At 43.9% G+C, this 26786-nt stretch overlaps 2 protein-coding genes across 5 annotated transcripts in view; one reads left to right on the forward strand and one right to left on the reverse strand.

Moving 5' to 3' along the window:
• Positions 1–26786, reverse strand: part of ACSF2 (acyl-CoA synthetase family member 2) — a 72968-nt gene that overhangs the window by 17376 nt on the left and 28806 nt on the right. For all 4 annotated transcript variants that reach the window (XR_014788264.1, XM_084837960.1, XM_084837962.1 and 1 more), the window contains 4 exons: positions 25627–25722; positions 24889–25037; positions 23831–23922; positions 22565–22641 (listed from right to left, as the gene is read on the reverse strand). Coding sequence is in view for 3 of the 4 variants with exons in the window: in XM_084837960.1 (XP_084694086.1) it covers positions 22565–22641; positions 23831–23922; positions 24889–25037; positions 25627–25722 (414 nt within the window). In the remaining variant the exon portion in view is untranslated. The remainder of the gene's footprint in view (positions 1–22564; positions 22642–23830; positions 23923–24888; positions 25038–25626; positions 25723–26786) is intronic.
• On the forward strand, positions 5687–13978 carry CHAD (chondroadherin). Its single transcript, XM_084837967.1, has 3 exons — positions 5687–6472; positions 13480–13643; positions 13837–13978. The coding sequence occupies exons 1-3, from the start codon at positions 5687–5689 to the stop codon at positions 13976–13978; spliced, it is 1092 nt and encodes a 363-aa protein (XP_084694093.1).

The following is a 26786-nucleotide window of genomic DNA, read 5'->3' on the forward strand; positions in this document are numbered from 1 at the left end:
GGGCCACTGCAGGGACACGGGCATCTCAGTGGTAAGTTCTCCACCTTACCAGGTCTTCCATTCTGCGAGAATTACATGGGAAGATTTAAAAATATTACACTGCTCCTTTGCCAGCATTAACAGTGGTCCAGAATTACGATCCAAAATTAACACACACTCCCAAAATCCAAAAAACAAACAATGCCCCCCCCCTCTAACTCCAGTCAAAAGTCCCTTTGAAATGTCCCTCTACAAAACAGAGGCTTGGCCACTGTCAGCCAGTTTGCATAACATCACATGGCGCATGCTCAGCAACATCTCCTCTCAACAATGGAAAAAGCCAGGCATCCCTGTGAATAATCCCTCCTCTGTGTCCTAAGTCAGCCCTTGGATTTCCTCCCTTTCTTGAGACAGTCTCGCCTCCATAAACACCCCAGCCAGCCGGGCTTTTGTAGCCAGCTTCAGCGATGGAAGCCTCAACAAGCTCACAGTTATATGCCCACCGCTCCCAGCGGTTTTCTACAGCCAGGATCTGGCTAGAGACCAGCTCAAAATGTTCCATTTCCAACCTCCACCCTGAGCTCCTCCCTAGTCTCCCCTCCACACACACACACCTCCCTCCCAAACAGCAGTTCTGGATTTCTTCGCTTTCTCTTATCCATGCCATCCTTGCTGATCTTTGCCTCCGGTTGAGCTGGGCACCCACTCCTCCATTCACTCCTCTGTGTTCTTTTTCAGGGAGGTGCATCTTGACCGACCTCAGTTTTACTGATGCTGCTTTGGGTCTGTTTTAATTCTAGTTTTATTGACATTTTGATTGTTCTGTTTCAATTGTTAACCATCAACTCTATTTTTATATAGAAAATGGGTTAAAATATTGCAGATAAATATCCTAAAATAACCCAGGGCTCTTGTGAATTAGTCTCTTTGTGATCAATGTAATGAGTTCCCATTATTTCAATTACTGTTAGAATTCACATCATTAAAAAAGCACCCATATTTTTAACGTCATCAGGGTATGTTTGGCTGTGTACCTGGGCCCAAATTCTCTCCCCACTGCCACATCCATCATCCATGCAATACACCACCAAGGATATCAGAAACGATCCCATCTAAACATTTAGCCCCAGCTGCTCATGTTATGCAACTTGACTATTAATGCAGGGCTTGTAAAACATTCTGCCCCATCATCCTCTTGGAAACTTCTACTACCAAATAACACACTTGCATGGCCACAGCTGGGCTCCATGTACACAGAGATGCTTTCCAACACAATTCTGTTTAAAACCGCGATTTCATGAAATCGGATTTGCTCCTCTCACGGCTGATGCAGTCAATTAAAGTGCGGTATTCCCCCCCGCCCAAGAAGAACCACTTTTGCATGGCAGACTGAGGTGGAGTCTTGCAGCATCAACAAGCTTCCTAAAAAAAACACCATAGGCTCCCCCCGCCCCACCCTGCTCTTAAGTGCAGTGGAAGTCAATGCCCGGATCAAGGGAGAGGAGCGTGTGTGTGCCTGTGTGCCCCTGAGCAGCAGGAGCAGCCGAGGATCCGCGGCGCCCCTCTCTCTTGCAGCAGTGGTGGCACCCCGGGCTCCACAGAGGCCCCTCCCAGGAAGGAGGAGGAGGATTCAGCAGCCCTCCATCCCAGCCCTTTTCTTTTTGTTCCACACCACCACCTCTCCACTTCTGCAGCTGTGAAGGGGTGGCGCCTCAGTGGAAGTCAATGGGAATTATTTCTGAGTAGAAAAGTTTTGTGGGCTGTTTTCAAAGCAAAAGTGGAGATTTCAAAAGAACAGAAGTCATCCCAAAGCACAGGCTCATTTGGGGGAAAATAAAGCACCTTTTCAACTCATTAACCCTTTTGCGAAGCCCCACACCTCCGCACAGGTGCAGACTCAAAACGATAGCCTTCCCCACCCCTCTCGGCTCCATGTTGCGTAAGTGCAGCGGAAGTCAATGAGAATTACTTCTGAGTTTGGCAGGCTGTTTTCAGGGCAAAAGTGGAGATTTCAAAGGAACAACAATCATCCCAAAGCACAGGCTCATTTGGGGGAAAACAAAGCATTAACATTATGCAAAGGTGCTGCACTCATTGAGGTCACACAGACTCACAAACAGCACTGAAGCCAGCATGATGGGAAAATCCGTCACAAAATGACTTTGTAAAAATGTGGATTTTACAGCATGAAAATGCACACTTGCTGCGGGGAGGAGTGAATGTCATGTGCCACAACTGTTTATGAGGCACAGTAGAACCAGAGGAAATGCCCTATGTAGATGGGGCCTGGAGACACTTCACTAAGTTAGAGTGACCTGGCCAAGGCACTAAGAGAGAGAAGTTTGCTGAGATCTGAACACAGTTCTTTGAGATCAAAGTGAAAGCCCGCTCTACTGAAATAGCCTGAACAGCAAGTGTCAAAGTCAAAAAGATTAGAAGCACTTTTGCAAGAGCTAATCACTAATACAAGTCAACAGACACATATGTCTGGATAAAAGGAGAATGTTTGACAAGCAAGGAGGCACAGGCCAGTGGAACATCATAAAACCAAGTAAAGCCTGTTCAGACCAAAAGGCAGATGCAGACTATGAAAGTAACAGGAGAGAAAATTAAACAGACCAGAGCCTTCTCCTATTGAGCCAGGTACTCTTATGAGGGCAACTGCAGTGCTTGATCAGCCTAGGATTCCTCTAGCAAGTTAGATTGCAATACAGTTTCTACCAGTTGATCATGAGGACCCTAGTACAAGGCAATACATAGCATTATATAGCACTACTTAAGATGGTTCAAAGCATTTTACATACATTATTACAGTAATTCACACCAACTCTGTAATGTAGGTCAGTATCATTATTCCCATACTGCAGATTTGGGGCGGGGGGTCCTTAGGCTGGGAGTTAGTAGCTGATCTGAAGTCACCTAGGGCAAGGATCCCCAAACTTTTTGAACCTGTTTGGGAATTTGAGAAGCTGCTGAGAGCATCACTACAAAATGGCTCCCATGGACGATGTGGCTAGTCAGATAATGGTTGCTGTGGGGGCCTGGCTAGTCAAAAGTGAGGTTAGAAGCTGGGAGGGGGAAATAAGAAGGCAAAGGGGTAATGCAAAAGCAAGGCTAGTGGCTTGAAAGGGAGAGAAAGAAGACTGCCCAAACATTTATCAAGGTTTTTCTTAAAGCAATTGTTTTGAAGGGGGCGGGGAGGGGTTTGTGGGCACCAATGGAGATCCCTGTGGGAGCCGCACTGGGGACCCCTGACTTAGAGAGTTAATGGCTGAGACAAGATTTATATCATGGACTTCCCAGTTCACGCTCTTAGCCATTACACTACACCAACTCTGCTGCATAGGACTCATGACATTATTTAGCTTTTCATCCTCTGTGGTGGCTTACCCAACCTTTTCTTTACATGTAATTGATAGTCTGATTGTGCTATATGAGCCATGCTTACTGAATAGGGCTAGTGTGTGTTCTATTATTGTTTTTAAGTATTCCCTCTCTGTGTTTAAGCTTATACATATATGTAAAACTTGAATAAAGCTTTTTAAAAGTGCAATTCATTTGAAGTGGAGCAGGAGGTAGGGTTATGTACATTGTACATTTCTCTAACACAGGCCCAACATATGGATTCATTTTCAAAAAGCTTAGCTATTATCATCTCATTCTAACATCTGTAATACAACTGGCACTTTCTGCACACATGGTCTGAGACCACCGAAATATACCTCATGGTGGTAGCCCTCTCATTTTTCCTAGGACTCCCATCAGTCCAAGAGTGTGAGGTTCAGGTTGTTAATGGCTCATGAATGATGTCTCCACAAGATGTCTTTGTAACTCAGATCTGACTAAGAACATCTCAAGTTTCAGGCCACATATGAAGAACAGTGAAAAATACTTAGAATATTCTGAGTTCAAGTTAAAGCATTGCTAATACATCCACACAAAGGACAGTACAGTGTGGTGTAATCCAATGGTGTGTGAGCTGACCTCTGCTTGCACAATGGGACTTTCCCCTCCTCCCCTCTGCAGCCCCCTGTGCCCTCCCAAATCTGCTCCAAATCCACTGAAGCAGATTTTGAGGGCACATGGGGGGTGGCAGGAGGAATAAGAATCTGCCCCCTCTGTTTTGCTGATGGAAGTTGTCCCATCTGCAGGAGGGGTTAACCAGATAACCCATTTATTTTATTTAATAGTCAAGGGTCCAATCTACATGGTAATGGAATGAGAAGCGCTTTCTGATTATATCCAGATTTTCATGAAATCACTTTGGTCCATCAGGGGCACACCAAGCAAGAAAAGTGGAGTATACACTACCAAAAAACCCACTTTCATGGGTCACACAGCACTTGAAACCACCCATACTTCAGGGTTGGGTGGGCACAATAGAACTGAATGTTATCAGCCCCACAGGTACTGCTCAGCAAATAAGAGAGGCTTGTTCCCTGCCCCTCTCCACGCTCCTTTGCTCAGGGAAGTTTAATAGAAGTGCTGAACTAAGCTCCTGTAGTTTACTCTACACCTCTCTCCTCTCATCCACCATTGGGATATTGTGAAAGATTAAAAGATGCTGTGCTGTTATGAACGGGAAAAACAGGCTGCATACTGTGACTAGGTAAAGCAGGTACTGAGCTATTCCAAACGATTGAAACAGTGCTTCTATGAATGGGAAAAAAACAGGCTACATACTGCAAATGGGTAAAGTGGCTACTGCGCTAGGCTACATATTGTGAATGGGAAACCAGCACTAGCGTGATATAGTGTAAGGATGAAACAGTGCAAAGCCTGTATCCAAAAGTGCTGTCCTGCGAATAGGGAAAAAGAGGGAATGGGGGGAGGGAATGGGCGGCCCCACCCCTTGGCCATGTCACTGCCAGATCACAGAGGCACACCCAGGATTCAATGTGGGGGGATGGGGCATGCTTCAGCGAAGCCACGCAGGAGCTGCGTTTAAGGAAAAAAGATGCACTAAAAGGGCTTTCTGAAATGGCACCTTATCCAGAGGGAAGCTGCGGGGTTTCTGCGGATTGGCGAGAGCGTCGTTGGTCGTGAACAGCCTTGACGTGCTCTCACTTTGTGCTAAATCGGCTGTGTAGATTGGACTAAGGTTAATGACAATTTGTCTAAAATTCTACAGTGTTTTTGTTACTAGCATTATTATTACTGGAAGTGGGAGATAATACATAACTGTACACTACTGAACTCCATGTAAGCCGCACCTACAGAAGCCCATCAATATACTCAGTGGAACAGACTACAAAGATGCCCTGCACTTTAGATGGTGAAAGAATTCAGATTTTTTCCACATTGGTCACACTGTTTAGATCACAACAAGGAGAAGGTCCCCCTCACAATATATAAAAAAGAAGGGAGCAAGGGACAGGGTAGGGCAAACTGAGAATTGCCCCAACAATAGACATGCAAACACTATTCGCGCTGATGACGGGAATGCACTGCCAGCATCAAAGCAATGACGAGAGGAAAGGAAGACCCATCTGTGCCTGGTGCCAAGGGGTTAAAGTCACACCAAGTTCCTGAAGCCAGTTACTTCCAAGTCGGAGTCTGGCTGCTGCCTGCGGTTAGTGGGAACGGATTTTGTTTTTTAATAACATTATAAATAGGGCTGTGTTCAGCTTGCTGCAGACTCATTCTCTCTTTCACTCCACCTTCTCCCTGCTGCTGCTGCTCCTCCCTGCACATCCATTGCAGCTCTATGGACATGGACCGGCCAGGCTTCTTACTCCAGCTTTTCTGCTTGCTGGTATACCTTCTGCCCGTTCTCCAGGCATGTCCTCAGAACTGTCACTGCCATGGAGGAGACCTCCAGCATGTCATTTGTGACAATGTTGGACTGAGAAAGATTCCCAAGGTGGCTGAGCAAACCCGGCTTCTCAATCTGCAGAGGAACAACTTCCCTGTCCTGCCAACGAATGGCTTCAGAGAGATGAAAAACCTTGTCTCTCTCCACCTCCAGCATTCCCACATCAAAGAGATCTCCAGTGGAGCCTTCCGGGGCCTGAAGCAGTTGGTCTACCTTTATTTGTCAAATAATGACATCAGTGTCATAAAGACGGGAGCCTTTGATGACCTGATAGAACTCACCTACCTCTACATAGACCATAACAAGATCCCTGACCTGCCCAAGGGGCTTCTCTCCCCATTGATTAACCTTTTCATCCTGCAGCTAGGTAGCAACAAGCTCAAAGAGTTGAGATCAGGAGCCTTCCATGGTACTAAGGACCTACGCTGGCTCTATCTCTCCGATAACTCCATCTCCTCCATCCAGCCTGGCACCCTGGATGATGTGGAAAACCTAGCTATATTCCACTTGGATAAGAACCAGCTGACCACCTACCCACTGGCTGCCATGAGCAAGCTGAGGGTGGTGGAGGACCTGAAGCTCTCTCACAACCCAATGAAGGTCATTCCAGACTTAGCCTTCCAGTCTTTTGGGCGCTACATGGAGACCCTCAGCCTCGACAACATGGGCCTAGAAAAGGTAAGCGCTCCTCAGCACTCTCACTCTCCTTCCTAGAACAACATTTTCTTTCTTTCTATCTATCTATGTATGCTTGATATTATGCCCCATTCTCCCAACATTTCAACACACTCTGGCATGACCAAGAAAGATGAAGGCAGAGTTATAAAAATAGGAGCTGTCTTGATTCTCAGTGGCTGAGTTCACTGGGGACAGTGAGCAGGTTTAAATGCTATCCAAATGGTGTTCTCAAGTGCACCCCTTTACTTTCTCTATATGTATTAATAATTGCCATTCACTCCCATAGTGTCACTGCAGTGCACCTTTACCATATAACCCGTCCCTATGTGGGAAAGAAAAGTGCTACACTTGGGAACAACATTGCAGGGGAAGTAAAACCTGATAACCTGAAAGTGAACTCGTGAGAGATGCAATATCCTCCTCTCTCTTGTGAAGGCAGCACTAGATGAATTAGGGGAGAAGGCAATATGTTTCAAAACAGGAGTAAGTCCAGGAGGGGGAAATGACTTGTTTCTGTCCCCACCAACAGCTTCAAGGTTGGGAGATTGAAAACAGTCCTTACCTTCTCCTCATGACCTGGAGGCTTTGTTCAGTTGGGGGAACAGGAGGCAGTGCCAGGTTTGAAGAAGCATGCCTGGACACACCTCTTGCTGTGCTTGAGGTAATGGCCTCCATGATGGTTGAGGAGAAGCAGGAGGGTGGGGTTGCAGAAAGGATAGATCTGCCTGCTCCCTTTCCCTTCTCCTGAAAGCGTTGGCTCTTTAGTTTATATCCTAGCTAAGCAAACATAAAGACCATTATTCTCTTCTTCTTGATAACAGACACCGTGCTGATTTTAAAGAGGGAAGAGAGCCGTCTGCAGAATGGCTGAGGACCTTAAATAAGTACTGGAAAGATATTCCTTGGGTGCTGGTCAGATGGGTTACAAATGCAATGAAAACTGTAGAGGCCCTGTTCTGGCAGCAACACCACACAAAAGAAAAAGGCCACAGCTACAAAGGTGTATATTTATTCTCCACCTTAATGGGTTTTATCATTGTTGGAAAATAAATATCTTTGAAATTAAAGCCTGGTGGTAGAGCACCTGCTTTGCATGCAAAATGTCCCCAGCATCTCCAGGTAGGGCTGGAAAAATTCCTGCCTGAAACCCTAGCGAACCTCTGCCAGTCAATGTCAACAATACCCTAGATGGACCAGTGATCTGACTCAGTATAAGGCAACTTCCCGTTTCCTTCCAAGGAGCTAGGGGGCGCAAGACTGTCAGTCTCTGAAGAACAAAAGCACCAAATCATTAGAGAAATAGCAGTTAAGTGCAGCTGAAAAAGTAATTTGATAAAGGTGGAGGAATTCAATTCTTTGCACCTTAAGCTCCTAGATTTGAAATAAGTTGTTCTGAAACAGTTTCCTTAAAGCAGTCTCTCTTTCTGTCTCTCTGTGCTCATCAAACCATGGGGCCCTTTTCTCCTTTAGGTTCCACTTCAGGAGAAACTAAACATTTTCTGCATCACTTCCACTACTACCTACTTCTGTGCACTTGGGTTAGTCAGCTGAAACCTCCCCTCCTCTTACTGCTTTCATCTTGTCTATCAAATGTGGTTTGTAAGCCCTCTGCCCAGACTTTCTTATTCTGTACACAGTACTGAGCACACTGTTGAACTGAATAAACGTTAAATAGTAAATAACTATGGTCAAGCTGTCTGACCTCCAAAATAAACAATGCAAGGAAAGTGTGTGCATGGTGTTGATCTGTGCCTGCACAGGTCAACAGAGGCACAGATCAACAGAGAGATTTAGGGCACAATCCTGTGACTTACAACCTTGGTGCTCATACACCTCTGAATCCTGAGGCTTACAAGCATCCAGTGCAGAGTGGGGAGGGGGGCGGAGGCAACTGTTGTCTCTGCTGCTCCTCCTGCTCTGCATTTTCGCTAGATGGGCTTTTTTGCCCAGGTACCTGGGGCGTTCTGGAGGGGGAGGGAAGGCGGCTGGAGATACCTTGGGAGAGCTCCTATCCCAGCCTCTCCAGTCTTCTCCCCTACCCGCCCACCGCAACGCCCCGTTGACCCCGTCTCCGAGGTCAACTCCCCTACCTTAGAAAGCCAGCTGGCGCAGTTCTTCCCTGGCAGCTGGGAGGGGACAAAGCATGGATTCCCGGATCCGAGGTCAGAGTGCTGTCTTTGACCTCAGATCCAGGAATCCGAAGTATCCTATGGCCCCCCAGACACTGCCTAGGGGCCACAGGATTGGTTCCCCTAGGATTGGGACTGGGGTATGTGTATATAGTTGACATGTCCATGCCCAAACCTAGCAAAACAGGGGAAAGTGAAGCTCTGTTCCTCGATACCAGACTGATTACCTGTTGCTGGAAACATGTTGCACTGGGTGCAGTGATCTCCACAGAAGAGATTATTAGTAGCAGTAACTGGCGAGCACACTGCAGACGAATAGACTGACCAGGCATAAGGATATTTACCTCTTTTCTCCCCCTTCCCCAGCCTTACACTTTATAAAGAAGGATTTGTTTATTGATTATCTCTCAAGAGAAACCCTCACAGCACTTCACAAAGAAGCTGTGTTCCTATCCAGAGAGCTAGAGGGGCATTCAGGTAACGCAGCAAAATGCTCCTCTTCTTCTCAACGTATGACTCATGACCCAGAGGCAGAAGCATCATGCATGAAGTGCTATTTGTAAACAGGCAGGAGCAGTGACATCAGACTGGATGAGACCACATCAAAGAGAAGCAGCAGGATGGAAGGCTTCCAGGGGAACAAGGAGTGCCATCTCCAGGATGCTGTAGTACCATTCCGAGGTTACCCAGGTGAATCAGCACAACAGCTCCTAGCAAAACAGTAACTCTCCAAGAAGTGCAAAGGGATGGAGAATGGCAACATGAAGAAGAGCACAACACAGCAACATAAGCCGCTGCAAAGCTCTGTGAGGTAGAGCAACACAATTTTTGCTGGGAAAAAAAATAACCAAGAATACAGAGCTAAAATAGACATTAGCTGCTAGATTATCAAGCAGGTGGTGGTGATTCGGGGAGGGGAAGGTAGGACTGGGAAGAAAGGTGATTTATTCACAACTGAAGCTCTCTTGATGACAGCACAGATCTTTTCCATCTTCATCTTGAAAGCTTGCTCACAATTTTGTGCATTTTTGGTTGGTCCTAATTAAAGATATTGATATTGCCTGATGGTGGATTTTGGAATAGTATTTGTCAGCTCATTATGATCCAGATATGATCACAAAGAAGTTGCCTTGTGACAGACATATGGGAAATATTGAAGTGATCATGCAATTCCAGCTGGCTTCACCTGAATAGGATATTATACAGGAGAAAAAAATGCAGGCATTGTGTGATTGCAAATTGAAAGATACTGAAGAGCCAAGACTGAAGAAATGCGGAAGGAAGGATAAATACACTTAAATGCAATGGTGACTTCCTCCAGTCTAGAATCCTGGGTTTGAACTTCAGTTATACCAGCAACTGGATTACTGTTTGATACCTGCATGCATTTCCTGTCAGAAATCACTAGTCTCCAACCCAGAAAGCGAAGTCCATAAAGGAGCTGTCCATGGCACCATAAGTACACTACACCTTTCATCATCTGGTTCATGATCAGATGAGACTCCCTGTTCCTCTTCAAAGACCAGAACTACAAAAAGGCTGCACAGAAAATAAGAAGTATATCAGCAATATCAGCAGCACCCAGCTTCTGCATAGGACCCACCATGAATTCATAGTTCCCTCACCTTTCATTCCCCAACGCCATGAATGCCATCCTAATCTAAATCCTTCTTCCACTTGCAGAAACCCTCAATTCTTGTTTCTTCAGTCCATCCTTTTATCTTCTTAGTCTACTCTCACCTTTCCCATATATACCTTAGACCTTTTTGGATGATGCTAGTGGAATGGGATCCTCATGGCCCTTTCCCATGCCACTGGGGCAATGTGAGAAGCACTGAGCCACATGGGAGAAACACTCACTGTGGCTTCTCCTGAGGCTAGCGTTCCTGTGGGGATAACATGAGAAAGGACCTCCCTCCCATCCCCACTTTTCCACTTCTTCAGCTACTCTCCTCCAGGCTTAATCTCTGAGCAGTAAGATCTTGTTCTCCTTGGTTTAGCAGTCTCATATGGTTTTCTGTCTGTTCTCAAGAGGAACGCATAGGTACCACTAACATGAATATAACAGAATAATGCCTATTTCTGACAGTTTGCTGTTTGTTCATTCATTGTAATGAACATATTCTTTTAGTGCAAGGCTGGGCAACTTCTGGGTCTAGGGCCCCCTGGAATCCTGTGGGGGCTGCACTCCTCCCCTGCTTCCATGAGCACCTTGTTTCCCAACAGAATCACTGGGGGGTTTGGGGGTGGCAGCAATGTCACCAGGGACTAGGTGGGGCTGCACCAATGGCCATAGTGGGCCACATGCAGCCTGCAGGACTCAGGTTGCCCACCCCTGTTTTAGTGTGTATAGCTGCATTTTTTTTAGCATTAGAGTTCTGTTAGCAGATAGGAAACCTAATGAAAGGTAGTGGAGCAATCAATTTCAAAATGATTGAATGTTTAAAAAAAGCAACATTTTATACATAAAGTGGAAGGATTCCACAGCATTTTAGCAATTAGGTTGACCTGAATACTTGCAAAAAGATTCCTACATCATCATTTATTATTATTAATATTAATATTACTACTACTACTACTACATTTATATCCTGCCATTTTATCCTCTTGCAAGGAGTCCAAGGTGGCTGACATGATCCTTCTCCTCTCCATATTATTCCCACTCTGTGAGGTAGGTTAGGCTGAGAGTCAGTGACTGGCCCAAAGTCACCAAGTAAGCTTTATGGTGGGGACTAGAACCTGGATTCCAGAGTCCCAGTCCAACACTCTAACCACTACACCATACAATGAATAATAAATTTAGCAGAGCCATACAACATGTATCCAGTTAGAGGTTCTCTTTAAATCTGAATGATACTGACAAAAGATTAATAAGACAAACATCATCAGTTGAATTTTTCACAGATGTTAACAGATACTGTAGGTTTTGAAGACTTTTATGGAGTGACTTGTTAATCTTGCCAAGATGCATTTAATGCATCCACATTACCATTTCCCCTGCATTCTGTGGTGGGTCTTGCTCTCAGGATGCAGTGAGATACTATGGAAACAGATTTCTGAAGTCATCCGAAGAATGGACACCATAAACCCCATATCTTAAAAAAACATTCAAAGCATAAAGAACATGGGCTGTGTTTACATGACACTCTAAACCACAGTTTCAAGTAGGCTTGCTTGAAAGAAACATAATTTGTTCATTTGGACAAAATGACAAACTGTGGTTAAACAAAAATGGAAGCAAAGGTTTCCCAATTCCTCTTGCTGGTTATGCAAAACAGGGCTATGCTAGACAACTCTAGGAATTCAACCCCAGGAGGAACAATACCCAAGTATGCGTACAGAACAGAAGTATAGAAAGGAGCAAGAATTACAGTATCTGCCAATGCGGTGCAATGCAAGGGCCTCCAGGATGAAGCACACCTTCTCAAAGCATCAAAGGCTGTTTGGGTGTCACAAGAGGACAGACACTTGCCTTCACGTCTCTTAAGAAAAAGAACCCTGCCAACAACTCAAGCAGGATCTGCTTGGATTCATTCAGAGATGGTCCACAGAGGCATTCCCAGTACTAGGTGCTCTCTTCACAATTAGATTATTCCTTGGTGGCCACTCACTCAAATATTAGTCCAAGCCAATATTGCTTAACAGCCATGTACTGATAATGTCAACAGATTGAAAGAGTTGAATATTTCACTGTTAAAGTACTGGGGGTGGGGATACTCTCCCACACTGGAGGCGTTCAAGATGAGGCTGGAGAGCCATCTGCCAGGGATGCTCTGACTTGGATTCCTGCATTGAGCAGGGGGTTGGACTCGATGGCCTTGTAGGCCCCTTCCAACCCTACTATTCTATGATTCTATACCTAGGAGTTGCTATCCAGAAAGAGGAATGAAGCATGACGTGTTGGGGAAACAGTGTGAGGAGGAGTGGAGGAATTTTCTGGTGGGTTTGATGTATAATCTCCTAATTTCCCTGAAAGAACACAACAGGAGTGGTTAAGGCTGATAGAGAAAAGAACATTGTTGTGACTATGGCTACAACAGTTTTGAATCTAGATTAATGGCTTCTAAGGAGGTTTGTGTGAATGGGTTTGTGTTGATAAGAATTATTTGTAACCAAGTAAGCATTGATAATGAGAAATAGCACAGACAGAGCACAGGCAGGAAAAGCTGTTTTAACTCTTTAGTTTTACTGTCTCATAATTCTGAAGAGCACCTATACTTTCTAAACAAACCTTTAGGGTACAACTGTATAGATTATGCATCCTGGACAAGTGAATCAGCAGTAAGGAAAGAGAGAAAGAAGAGAGAAATCTCCTCTCGCTGGAATGAGTAGCTGGAAACCTGCCTTGCTGTTTCTTCTGTGCTTAAATGCCAAGTGTAACTTTCCATTTAGAGTCCACTGGGTTCTGCCAAAGTCTACAGGCCCTGAGTCTCCACAAATACTCCCCTCTGTGAATGTAGCAACTGGATGCCAGAAAGGATTTCAACTCTGAAAAGCCGAACAATCTGTTTGCTGGCTTAGAGATGAAGTGATGACTAGAAAGAAATGGAAGAAGTCAGAGCACACCCCTCTTTTAAATTATAAAGGGCATGCAGCAAAAGTAGTGATCAATATCTCTGTATTCAGCAAACAGCCTTGCACTCTCCACAAGTCTAGGTATGGATGTGGTTTCATAAAGTTTAAGTTCAGCAACTTTAAAACATGAAAACAAATACTGAAATGGCTCTTAGGAGAGGTAGGAAAGATGGCAGGATTTCCCTTTTGCCCTTCACTCTTCTCCAGGATTCAGAAAGATTCACACTTAAGGCCAAATTAAATGCAGTGTGCCTGGGCTTAACCTACTGGTTTTTATGACTGCTGTCTGCTCTTGTGCTTCAGTTTTCAGATAAAGCATTTGCTGGCATAACCACACTGAAGACTGTTCACATTGAGAACAACAAACTTTCCAGTCTTCCTGGGAGCTTCCCATTCAGCCGTCTGGAGACACTCACCCTGTCTAACAACCCTTGGCATTGCTCCTGTCAACTAGCACCTCTGCGCAGGTAAAAGAGCACTTATTCCCTTATCTCACTGGTGCACTGACTAGAAATATCGGGGCGGGGGGGGGGGAGAGAAGTTTGTTAGTTAATGAACCAATGCCAGTACAAGGCACAAGCATTGGTAAGCCTCACTCAGAAGATCTACCTTGACAAGCATACTCCTGGTGACTCTGAGGATTTGTTTCTTCTTCTGTAGGTGGCTGGAATCCACTCGCTCACGTCCAGATGCAGCCTGTGCATCACCATCTCAAGCTCGAGGACAGCAGATCCGAGACACTGCTGTACTCCGCAGCTGCAAGCTCCCCACTAAGAGGTCCAAGAAGGGAAGTCGCCATTAAGCAGGCAATTCAGGTTTTTTTCTTTTCTATTAACAACTACAACCTATTTGAAATGCCCTTCAGAGATACTTTCTCATACAGGCATCACTTGATCACGCTCAAGCCAATGTAAGCTTTTCTATTGGCATGAATTCATCTGATATTAGGGTCTAAAATACCTCCTGTATTCATTCATTGGATAATGACCCACATTTATGAATCTCAAAGATCTAGAATTCCAGTGTAACCTGTAACATCCCTCTTCCAACTATCTGAGCTGCTGTCATGTTATGGAATATTTAGAAACATTCCAAATTTTCCTGGCAAAAGTTTCAGCAATAGAATATTGGCAAATAGTGCAGCTTATGTGAGAGAAGTTAAAGGTCAGCATGACTGAGGGGGGAAAATAACACACAAGGTGAACAGGGGAGGCTGTGTTGAAAAGTAGACAGAGTAGAAGTTTGATATTGCAGCTAGGCTATATTGTGCAAAACACTGAAATAATTTCTCTTGTAATGTGATCATAGTCTAGCACTCTACTGATTTCAAGATGGTTCTGTCCTTGGCTGCTGAAAATATTTGTATCACATCTGGAGATGGGCAGCTGATTACTGCATAGCATTCTTGTTTCAACACTGAATGGAGGCTTGTTACTGGCAAGAATGGGAAGCACAGGCAAAGCTGATAGGTAGGCAGGGAAGAGGAAGGCTGGGACACTTAATGGGATGAGGACCCAAGAGCTAAGAGCTACGGGACAGGTAAATATGAAACAGGATGGCTAAGAGAAGGGGAACAGAGTAGGCAGTGGGACCAAGAGACAGGGACCTAACAGAAGAAGCGATAAAGAGGCCACAATATTGAAGGGAATAGGGGTCAAGGAGATAGAGAGGCTGAAAACACTGCACAGAACTAAAGGCCTTTCCAGATCAGCTTAGAGAACAAATGCACAGTTGCTTGTTATTTTTTGTTGCTTGGGATCTAAATCTTATCCCTTTTTAGCCACTACACAATAGTTGCTTTGATAATATTGGACTCTGGAAACACATATAACCTAGTGTGTTTAAACACTAACAACTGTTTTTTACATTGACATACTTTAATTTTTAAACTCGCTGACTTGGATGAATGTCATGGGTACAGCACAAAGAAACACTTACCAAATACTTAAAATGACAGCGATCCTAAACAGACATACCAGGGAGTAAGCCCAATTAAACACAGAGGGTCCTACTTCTGAGTAAACATGAATGGGATTGCACCACTGGAGTGCAACAATTAGGCTTACACACCTTTTGATACACAGTCTGCAAAAACTGGTGTAGCATAGCGGCCAAGAGACTGAACTATGAATCAGGAAGTTCCAGGTTTGAATCTTGCCTCTGCCATGAACTCACTCTATGGCCTGAGAGTCTCTCCCTGTCTCAGCACCCATGCCCTCCAAATGCAATATGGGTATAATGACTTATTTTGCAGGTTTATTGTAAGGATTAAAACTAGATAATCCATGTGAGGTGTGACAAACACTTGAGAACATACTGCAGATTATGATTCATCTGCTCAGAAGACTTTTCAAGCTTACAGTTTTTTCTTGTTTTTCTCTTGCGCAGGACACAGGAAAGCTAGTCCAGGTGACTGGCCACTTCAACCAATCGGAAAACTACTGACTCCTTCCAAGCCCTTCATCCCCAAGCATCTCCTTTCCATTAAGTATCATCTAATATATCCAATCACATCCATCTCCTGCGAAAAGCAGGTTGCAGGGTGGACAATTCACCATTCAGTTTTTTTCCTGATATAATATGTATTATTTTTAAAGATACATTTTTTAAAACTAAACTTATGCATGACAGTGCTAAGACAAGCTCAACTAGATTCTGCTGGTAAAATACAGTCATCTCTCTTGATGTCATTCAGTTACTCAGCATGTCCCTAGGAGCCTTTCTACACTAGGCATTTATTGTGTGCTCGTGATTCCTCACTTACGGTAGTTTGCGGGTGCTTTACATGAGCACCCACATCCATAATCATCCTCTTGGGACTCTCCAGTGCTTTGCAACCATTTTAGCAGGGGCAGGGGGGTTCTAATGAGGAAAGTCTGGTATATCCTGAATCGTGGCATGAAACCTTAGTGTATTTCCACAATTCCGGTATACCAAAGTGCCACCTAAGGATTGTGCAATGGAATGTATAGAAAGGCAGAGAAAGACCTCCGCCGCCCCGCCCCCCAAAAAACCACGTGTAAATGAGTCAATCTTAATCCCACAAAGAATCTGTAAGCAGAAGCCTCGGTAAAGTGGCAGGTTGAAAGCCTCATGTAGAAAAGCCCTCTGACATACCATCCAACATTACAGAAACTGAGAGAACCTAAAACATGACCCTACATCCTTAGCCATGATTTTGATCCACGATTTTGCAAGGGAAAGTCTGTATCTGCGCTGAACCTCAGAGTGTACAAGCACAAATGTTTGAATTCTGTGCACTACCTATACTGTGAGAAAAGTTGTTATATGTCATTATTCTGACTGCAAAGATTGCATTACCTTGTTTTAAGATTTAATATTTTCAGGCTGGGACCAGAAACAACACATAGGGGTGGAGAAGGGACAGAGTACCAGTGAAACAGGAATGAAGCCATTCACAGATGTATCTACACTACAGGTGTACATTAGTTTAAAAGTTAAATTGGTTTAAAAGAGGCAAGGAAAGCTTAGAAACTGAATGGGGGAGGGGCACTAGAGCTTTAAGAGAGAATTCTGAGCCTGCTCACCAGGCTATATGTCCCAGGATTGTTTAGGGGGAGGAGCAGTGAAAACTTCAAACTATTGATTTTATAAGTATAGATAGGCCGACAAACTGCCATTTTCCCCTGGTTCATTCTCAGAGACTGCCTAAATCTCCATTGCCCGCTATTGAGATGGTTATCCTACTATTTCCAGTGCCCAGTCCTCCAAGAACTCAACAGCTGCTGTTGAATTCTAGCAGCTGACGTTCTATCTCCAAAGGCATTTCAGTTGCCAAATATTGAATCAGTTGATTCCTGTACCTAACTCCACCTGGCTACTCTAGGGGGAAAAACATTTTAACTACATGCCGACCTTCCCCGACAAGATACCCTCCAGATGTGCTGGATTACAACTCCCATTGTCCCCAGTCAGCACAGTCATGATGTCTGATGGGAGTTGTAGTCTCACTCATCTGGAGAGCACTAGATTGAGGAAGGCTGCTATACGCTTTCAGAGACATGAGTGGGCAAGCTGTAGCCCTCCAGATGCTTTGGCCTACAACAGCCATCAGCCCTAGCCAGCATCACCAATGGTGAGGGATGATGGGAGTTGTAGGCCAAAACATATGGAGGGTCACAAGTTGCCCATCCCTGATCTAGTAGAGTCAGTGGTTTGGGAATTTATTCATATTCTGTAGATTGCCTGTGCATATATAGCAAAACGGCCATTAGACTGAGGAACAGATAGTGAAGTTATCTTTGGATTTTTGTGCCAAGGATTTCCAAAGCTGTCCTACATCCATACGTTAGGGGTAACCTAAATGGACATAGCAGAAACATTTGAGCTGGGATCATCAGGATCTACTTATAAAGCAAATATAATATTAATCTCAAGGTTCAGCTCACTGGAGCAGAACGTCTCTCTGCTTGAGCCTGGCTGGGGAATGAGGGGAGTTGTAGGACTTTTTTCTGTCTAAACATGCATAGGATTGTGCCCTAATTCACTTTTTAGATCTGTTTCCTGTGTCCCATCCTTACCTATGGGAAAAGCCCACTGAACAAAGTGGGACTTAATTCCAAATAAACATGCATAGGATACAGGCTGTAAAAGGATAGATTCCCCTTAGCCTAGGTTTTCAAACTGTGAAACTACAAACCCTGGGATTCCTTGGAAGCTTTGCCGCCTTTAAGGGTTCCCCCTCCTCAATTCGAAGATCAGTAATCACAAAAAAAGCTGTCCTCAAAGACAGCTTGGCCACTGTCCACCATTACTGATCTTCCGCGGCAATAAGCAGATTCAGGAGGCCATTGGGCAGCTTCTAGGCTGCATTCTCAGTTCACGTGGGACAATGGCAAAGCCTGGCAGGTCTGGCCAACGCTCCTTGCAAACTAACAGTTCACCTTAGATAGTGCCCTAGCATCCCCTGCGTACACGTGCACACTGTTCCTCAGTAGATGCGTAAAGGGTTCCTTGGGAGACACACTGATGCAGAAGAGGTCCCTCAAGGCAGGAAACTCAAAACCCACAGCCCTAGAAGAATATGGCATCACAAAGGGCGCATTTAAAAAAAAAAAAAAGGGAGTGGAAGGGAAAGAGGACAGAGAGGGATTATCACCTACCATCCTGGAGAATGATCCCTCCACCAGCTCTGTACCATAAAAACATAGCTGTAGGCAGCAAGATGACTGATTTATCACCATGGATTCTACAGTACCACAATTTCAATTTAACTGCATTTTTAATCCTAAAGATTTATATAAATATATAATATTTATTCCTCTGTTACTGAGTGTAAATGACTCCTAGGAGGATTTTTTTTAATTGAAAAATTCCTCTTACTCCTATGTAGAAAACAAATTGTATATTTTCTTATGTACAACTTCTGTATAAAGCTCTTGCTGCAAAAAGGAAGTAGACACGTTTTCATGCTTTTCTCGATCTCTTCCATGAGTAAGAAATTAAGGTCTGAGTGTCTATCAACGAAGGCTCAATGAACGCTGCCAAATAATTGATGTTTTAGCCCTGACGTTGCTACAAGAGTAATCCAAAACACTGAAAACGCTTGAAAAACATCTTACATCAGCTGGGGGGGGGGGGTCCACACTATCAGGTTCACTTCTTGCCCAACTTTGTGGCGATGTCTCCCCAAGCGCATCTTCTCTCTTCCATGTTTCCATGTCCTAAAACACCCGGTTTATCATCATTGTAGCCTGGGGGTCTGCACTGCTTCCATGGGGCCCTAATCACTTCTTGATGGCTGGGTAGTCTTTTTGGAATGAGTTGAGTCTGCCTACCCTGTCTGTTTTCCCGCCTCCTCCTCTTTCCGATCCCCCCCCCCCACCGCCTCTGTCCCGCTGGAGTTTCCTGCTGAAGTTTCCCGCTCTGGCCAGTCTCCTCCTTGCCTTCCCAGCCCTTTTGTTTTGCTTTAGAGGAGGAGCGAAAAATCAAAGCGCTGTGTCTGGAGCATCCCCCACCCATTTAAACCTTCCTTGTTGCCCCTAAAACGGGGATTTAAACCACAACTGTGCATTAACAAAGGGGTGAAAAATCAAAGCGCTGTGTCTGGAGCATCCCCCCACCCCCTTTAAACTTTTTTTCTTGCCCCTAAAACAAGGATTTAAGCTGCAATTGTGCATTAATGAAGGGACAAAAAAGCAAAGTGTTGTGGCCAGTCTCCTCCCTGCCTTCCCAGCCCTTTTGTTTTGCTTTAGAGAAGGAGTGAAAAATCACAGTGCTGTGACTGGAGCATCCCACACCCCTTTAAACTTTCTTTCTTGCCCTTAAAACGGGTGCTTGTGTGTGCATCTTTTCATCTCTGCCTGACTTTTCCCTCCAGGATCATCTCCCTCTCTCCTTCATACAACTTCAGTCTTCCTGCCTCCTCATCCGTGTTTCCAGGACAACGGAAGGAGAAGCTAATGGAGGAGTATGGGATTTTTAAAAATGAATCAACTTTGCTGTGAAGAGAGGCTTTCCTCCTCTCCCCACCCCCTTCTCCTTTTCCCTGAAAGTCCAGACGCACCTGCATTTCAGGAACAAGCCTCACTGAGCACAGTGGGAGTTACTTCCGAGTAGGCACACATATGCTTTTGCTGGGAAAGGGGGGGAGAACACAAAGAGGGAAACTAGCTCCCATTTTAACCCAGAGGACCTCATTAACCATAAGGGGAGTTACTTCTGAGGAGACAGTAATGGGTTTGTTGTGGGAAAGAGAGTGAAAGCAGCCTCCAATTGTGCTTAATCACATTTAAGGAATTGGGCTTAAAAGTGTGCCATTTCAATTGAGGGGGAATTGCTGTAAATTCTGATGTAGGCATTCAAAGGCAAGTCTCATTCAGCACAATGGGAGTTACTTCTGAGGAGACACTAAAGGGTTTGTTCTGGGAAAGAGAATAGTACACACAAAGACTCCAGCCCCCATGGTAACCCGCAGGATAGCTATAATGAAGCTGTGAAGTACTTTCTTCCTAAGGCAATTCATCGGAGCCTCACTTAAACGCATTTAATTGGGCTTTAATGTGTGTCATTTCAATTGAGGGGGAATCTCAGCCTCATCTACCGCAATGGGAGTTACTTCTGAGGAGACACTAATGGGTTTGTTGTGGGAAAGAGACTGTAACCAGCCCCCATTTTAACGCACAAGATCTCTATAGGGAAGCTGTGAAGGAGTTACGTCCTAAGGCAATGGACCGAAGCCTCCAGATCGCGCTTAATCGCATTTCAAGAATTGAGGGCTTTGATATGTGCCCTGTCAATTGAGCGGCTTCTCTGTCATTTCTTTGGTCACTGAGAGGGCAAGCCCCATTCAGCACAATGGGAGAAAACACCCCTTGACTAGGACCATGGGCTGTGTTCTAGTGCTTATTTTCAATGATGTTTTAAAAGTTGGTCCCTTGGCATCCAGCTCCAAAATGACGATGAAACTTCTGGAAAACAGGGAGGGAAAAGGTTGGGTCACTGAGGTCAGAGTGACACACCCACAAAGGCTGGGCTACACGCCCCACGGACAGGACTATGATACCGGACTCCGTGCTATTGTGGAAACAGGTCAGTAATGGAGCCACAGTAAGCTGGAAAAGTTGGATGATAAGCAGTCCCAGAAGAAGCGGTTTGACAGTGATAAAATGCGGCGCTGGGGCTGAATGGGCACGACGTCATGGAAACACAAAGACCTTGCCATTCAGCCAGGTTGGAGTAAATCACTGGTGGAAACACAGCCCGGGACACTCAGTATATGTTCTCTGGTACAAATCTAGTCTGCAATGCTTTTTTGTGGTGTCTCTCTATTCTCATCACCCAAGATTATTAATTGCAGCCACCTGACCATTAATTATAGTCTTGTAGTTATAGAAAATGTGCACAGGCAGTCCCCAGCTTCGTTATGTTATTCTCAAATACAGAGCTGGCTCTTTCCAAGACTGAAACCAGGCATACTGGAGAGAGTGAAGTCAAGCAACACGTTAGCATCAACAAATAAATGGGAGCACAGCCTACCTGCTCAGTCTTGTGGCAAACAATTAGCTCAGGGTTGCAACCTGGGATATTCATAAATATCACAAATTTGTCCCAAGGGGCCCAAACAATATGACAGCACAGTCTTGTACCTAATCTAATACCAGCATTGCACCAGGTTATATGTGATATTTGTGCAACTCCTGTGTGGGATCCCAGTGCAACAGACTTTTTGCAGAGTATGAGAAAGAGTGTGTAATTGTCTCCTACAAGCTAAACTGAATTCTGATTTCACCAGCAAAGAGAGCTGATATATGATTGCTATGCCTGTGATATTTACCAGTTTCTCTCCCACAGGTGTTCTGGCACAGAAACATAAATGCCATCAGGCAAAGCCAAAATTTGTTTCTCTCTAATCTTCAAGTTAGAGGGGGAAACATCTGTTTTTCAGACAGGTGAAATTCAGAGCATTTAGTAGTCCACAGAACCTCACTTGAATACATGCTGCCAAATCACCACCAGAAGTTACTAAAGGGGAACCCTAGTATGAACACTGAGAGCTCTCCATTACTGATTGCACAGGAGGAGTATGAGGAAACATGAAACCTTAAAATGTGCACAGGCAGTCCCCAGCTTCATACTCAACATGAAGCCTTCTGGTTAGCTAGTGTTCATCTGTAAGTAACTGTAAGTATACTGTATATTGCATTGGAATTCACGTAAGAGGCAAGGTGAGTACATGTACGCACAAAAATGCAAGTATGAATGCCAATAAATTGGCTGGATAGGCATTAAAACATCCAACAACCTATCACACTTGCTAGCAAGGCTCCTTTTTTCCCAAATAACGTCCTTGGGAGGGACGACATGTCATCACATTTCCTGGCTCCCCCAGGGCATTTGTACCCCACTGAAGTGGCTATTACTTGCAGAAAAAGGGGAATGTTTTTAAAAGGCAGCCCTCAGACCAGCTTATAACTCTACATTTTCAAAGAATCTCTGCCATAATGCAGAGAAGTGCAAAATTCAAAGTTCAATTCATATCAGAATACCAACTATTTAAATTCCTTGAGCATCCTTAGTGACATAAAATGGTAACAAAAACAAACAATGCTCAATTTGGGGTTCAGATCAATCTAATACCAGGATGTGTCATTGCAAATCATTCCCTTCCCACAGAGCTTGTCCCTTAACTCCCTTCCAGTGATCCAGCTGTTCCTACAGTTCCTGCATTCCTTTAACGTTCAACTATACCTTCAGTTCTCAGCTCAGTCATGTGAATTACCATATTTAATGGCAATTTTAAAAGCAAGTGATACCTTCAAATCATCATGGTATACACACACACACACACACGCGGAGAAACCATAATTCTGTATACACCATAGTGTTTAGAGGAAATGATGCAAGCAAAAGTCCAAAAGTGACTCACCACGATCTCCCGCATATTCATATTCTTGATGATCTTCTTCATGACTTCAGGAGGCACTGGCGAACCTGCAATGACTCCTGGAAAACAATAAACAGGATAGCTTCCTTGAAGAGTCTTCTAAAGGACCAAGTGTACATTTTAAACACATCCTTGTTCTTTAGGGTTTCCACTACTAGCCCTGAAATTTATGAGCCTTGAGAATTTCCAAATGAGTCGAGAATTTCAAAAAGCCCCATTATGACAGGGTGCACAATCTCAACATATCTATTTATAGCTTGCTAGAATCCAATGATGATGATGAAAAAAACTTGGAAACATAACGCTTATGTTTGTAAAGGGTTGCTTTGGGGCTACTTCCATTCACTTCCATACAGCTGGATGCAGAATGCAGCTCTCCAGTATGCCTAGTATCTGCTGCCACACACTGGTAGATGTAGAAATAAAAACAAAAGAAACACACACTTAATCTGATGCTGAAAACATATGGTAGATCAAAGAACAAAAATAGCAAAATGCCAACACAAACTTTCCAGTGATTAAGCAATATAAGAGAAAATGTGCTTGATGCGAACTATTTAGTCTTCCAACCTACTTACTCGAGAAGCCACCTGGATTCTCCTGCCAGAATCCTGCTGGCTGCATTGTTCTATTCAATTGCTCATGTATGTGAATATGTGGTAACATCATATAGTTTGAGGTAGGCTTTTAAAAATGCTGGGAGTTCATTTCTGAGCCAGGCTCAAACTCTCACAACACCCTTTACTTAGGAACAAGATAAATGCAGGCAGTACTATGGAGGGAGTAGAACACAAATTTGCTTCTTTCAACAACATGGCTGGGGCATGCTGGGAGTTGTAGGCCTTTTTACTGTCTAAACATGCATAGGATTGCACCTTTAGTGGTTTAAATAGTTGGGGTCAATTCTAACTGATGAGGGAAAATCTGAATGAATCAAATTGCAAACTAAGGCACATTTGGGGGGCTATTTTGGTTCTGCTAAGTTACTATAATAGGAAATGAAAAATAAGGTATTAGATACTTTTTCCTTCTAACCATATATAGTAGCTTTTGTTTATTAGATTGTTAAGCCATCTCTAACTGTGTTCAGTAGCCCAAAAAGGCACGCATTAGGTTTTCATAGCTCATAAAATACATGTGTTTAAATTTAAATTAAGTAGTTAAAAGAAATTGGTTAGGAATGAACTTCTAGTAAATCAGGCAACAACTCCGGTTTAAATATTTTTACATTTGGGTTCTTATACTCACCTCCCCGAAGATTTGAGAGATTGTAGCTGTCAAAATCAGGCTGACCCAGTATATCTATGTACATGGTTGGAGTGCCATGTAGATGGGTGCATCTTGAAATAACAAGAAGGAATTACAGGTTGCCAAAGTAAGTGCATGAGAATAGCAACTGCGCCCTCCATCCAGTTTGGACTGTGGGGATACAATCTCCAGTTCAACTTTACCATCAAGCTTAAGCATTCTTTCCTTGTAAATGTGGGAAAATGTTTTCCAAGTGTCATGGAAAATGAGTTCTCAAATGCAGCATGCATATTGCCTGTTGACCCAGCCCATCTGAAATAATCCCCCCAGCTTCATGGGCTCCCAAAAGTTCCTATCACCTCACAGGAAAAGTTACTATCATCTCAGCCACGTGATATTGGATTTTTATACATTATGAACCAACTGCAAGCTGTGATGTGTTTGGCTAGAGCACAGTTTAAAGATGTGAAGGTAACATCAACCTGGGGTAAAAACAGAAAAAATGGGACCGGGGGAGAACAGATTTTTTTTTTTAACGCACCTGTTTTTCCTAGGGATATTTGGAAAATCTAGCAAGAGGGGGAGTTATTTTTTCCAAATTGTTCAGGATTTTCCCATTTTTTTAGCTAACAAGTAGATTTTGTGAAATATGAAAGTACAAATAACCTCAGGGATACTGTAATTCCGAGGGCAAAAAATCAAATCAAATAAATACGATGCTCCATGAGGGATGATTTCCTTATGTAATATCAAATGGCTAAGTGACCTCAAACCTTACTCCTTAATAATAAGGCTTTGATATTATATGACAGGCATGAATTTCTGACTGATTACACAGTATGTAGGGGAGGAAAGAGATGCTAAGTAGACACCTCAGGACGACAATGACTTGATCTACACAATGGTGAGACCAAGATACTATAGGTCTGTCTCAACAGAGATGGGAATGGTCCAGAAGCTGGGGCCACATGTCCGTAGAGACACAAAATAAGGATTGTCCTGACAAATATTAATACACAGTTAAATCTTTCTGGAACTTAGCTTGAGCCTTCGCTTACTTTTCATGGTCCAGTGCCTTCAGTGTGGCTTTTGCATCAAAACTGAGACATGGGAAGACAAGAGACACACCATGAATAGCCATCACCACGCAGCCTGCCACAGACCCCAGGCAGTGGTACAGAGGGACAGGAAGACAACAACGGGCATTCTAGGATCAAAGCAAATAAAGACATGAGTAGACTCATCTTAACCATTTTCACAGCTCTTTGCCACATAGACCAGATTAATGACAGCAGGAGATTTGGGTGATAGTTTGAGTTGCATGGATGGGACAGTGGGTGGTTGTGAGGAAACTGCATGTTGAAAGGCTATATTTCTTCTATTCCTAACCTTCCAGGTAATGTTAAACCTCCATCATTAGACAAGAACTTCCAAGTGGAAAACATCCCAGAATTAGACAATTTGTAACTTCTATATCATTTCTATAGGATAGGAATGTGCAACATTCACCCTATGTATATAGCAAAAGGCCTAGGAATCTAGAATGTGGTGGCATATTTCCTTGTACCTTCCTTTATTTAAACAAAAATCCAGATTGCTAATCCTCAAATTTGTAGCAAAGGCCTTGAAAATTTTCAGACAGTGCCTCTAAAAAAGATGGAAAACAGGATGGGGTGGTGTTGGATAATTCCACATTACAACAAAAACTCCTCTCACATTCTTTGGGGAAAATAACGTTGCTCATTACAGCTAGTGCTTCCACCCTCAACATCAACGAATGGACTGAGAAGACTTACCCCTTCACTGACTCGCATTCTTACACCAATCAGGTTTGCATTATTCACAATGTTGTAGTGAGAAAGTGTGGCCCCTTTGGGGCTTCCTGTTGTTCCCTGCAGGAAAGAGAGAATGTATTTAGTCATTCAGATCTTACTCTATCAAAAGTAATTGTGTCATTCCATCTTTTCCTCCTTGACAGATATTCTTCAGTAAAGGAAAAAGATGGAAGAAGTGGGAAAACACAAGAGGACTATAAGTTGAACCCCCCTAAAATTCTGTGAATGAAGCGGGGCGATTGCACAATAAAAGCCTTGCCTGGAAACATCCACACAGTCAGGGGTTGATTACAATACTTTAAAAGTAATATCTAAATTGCTTTAAATTGAGGTACTATAATAAGATCTCAACTATGAACAACTCTAATAATCCAGGGCCTACTTGGGTTTCAGAAAGGCAAGAGACCTGTCCTGAATACCAATCCATGCAGAGAGTTGTTTAAAAAAAAAAAATTGCTGGAAAGGGAATGGGAAGCAGTACAGTTCTAGGGAAGGGAAGGGAAGGGAAGGGAAGGGAAGGGAAGGGAAGGGAAGGGAAGGGAAGGGAAGGGAAGGGAAGGGAAGGGAAGGGTAGAATTGTAAGAGAAATTAAGGGAAGGGGACAGGTGATACGAGTCCCAGGAAGGTGAGAAAGAAAGGGGCAACATTGATCCTGAAACAGGCAGGAAACAGGTACAGACCAGTGAAACGAAGTATGGACCCATGGCCCAAATATCAAAAAGCCAATCAAGAATGTACGTTTCCAGATGTTAATCAGGATTTGAGTCTGATGGGTCTCCAGCCAGGGGAGAAGGCCCTATTATAGCTCTTTAGAGATACAAAAAACCCAATGCAGCAGGAATTCATTGGTGGCCAAGTGGTAAGCTGCCTGCATTATCTTCTTATTCCAGGGCAGTGTACTAAGTTCATATCACATGGGATGGTCCCCTGCCTGTATTTCACTTCTGGACGCTAGAATGAGATGCTGCTATGGAAGTTTCTGCTAACTACAAACTTCAAGGGCATGAAGATGTAAGTAAAATATAAGCTATGAAAATGTAGAGGACAAAAAGAAAATTTGGACAGGCACTGAAGTGTCCAGGAAGCTAGAACTTCCATGCCTTGTGTAGCTACCTCTCCCA

This window comes from Heloderma suspectum, chromosome 2 (assembly GCF_057233095.1).
Source record: "Heloderma suspectum isolate Gila_16-S chromosome 2, 16-S_ref, whole genome shotgun sequence".
Lineage (NCBI taxonomy): Eukaryota > Metazoa > Chordata > Lepidosauria > Squamata > Helodermatidae > Heloderma > Heloderma suspectum.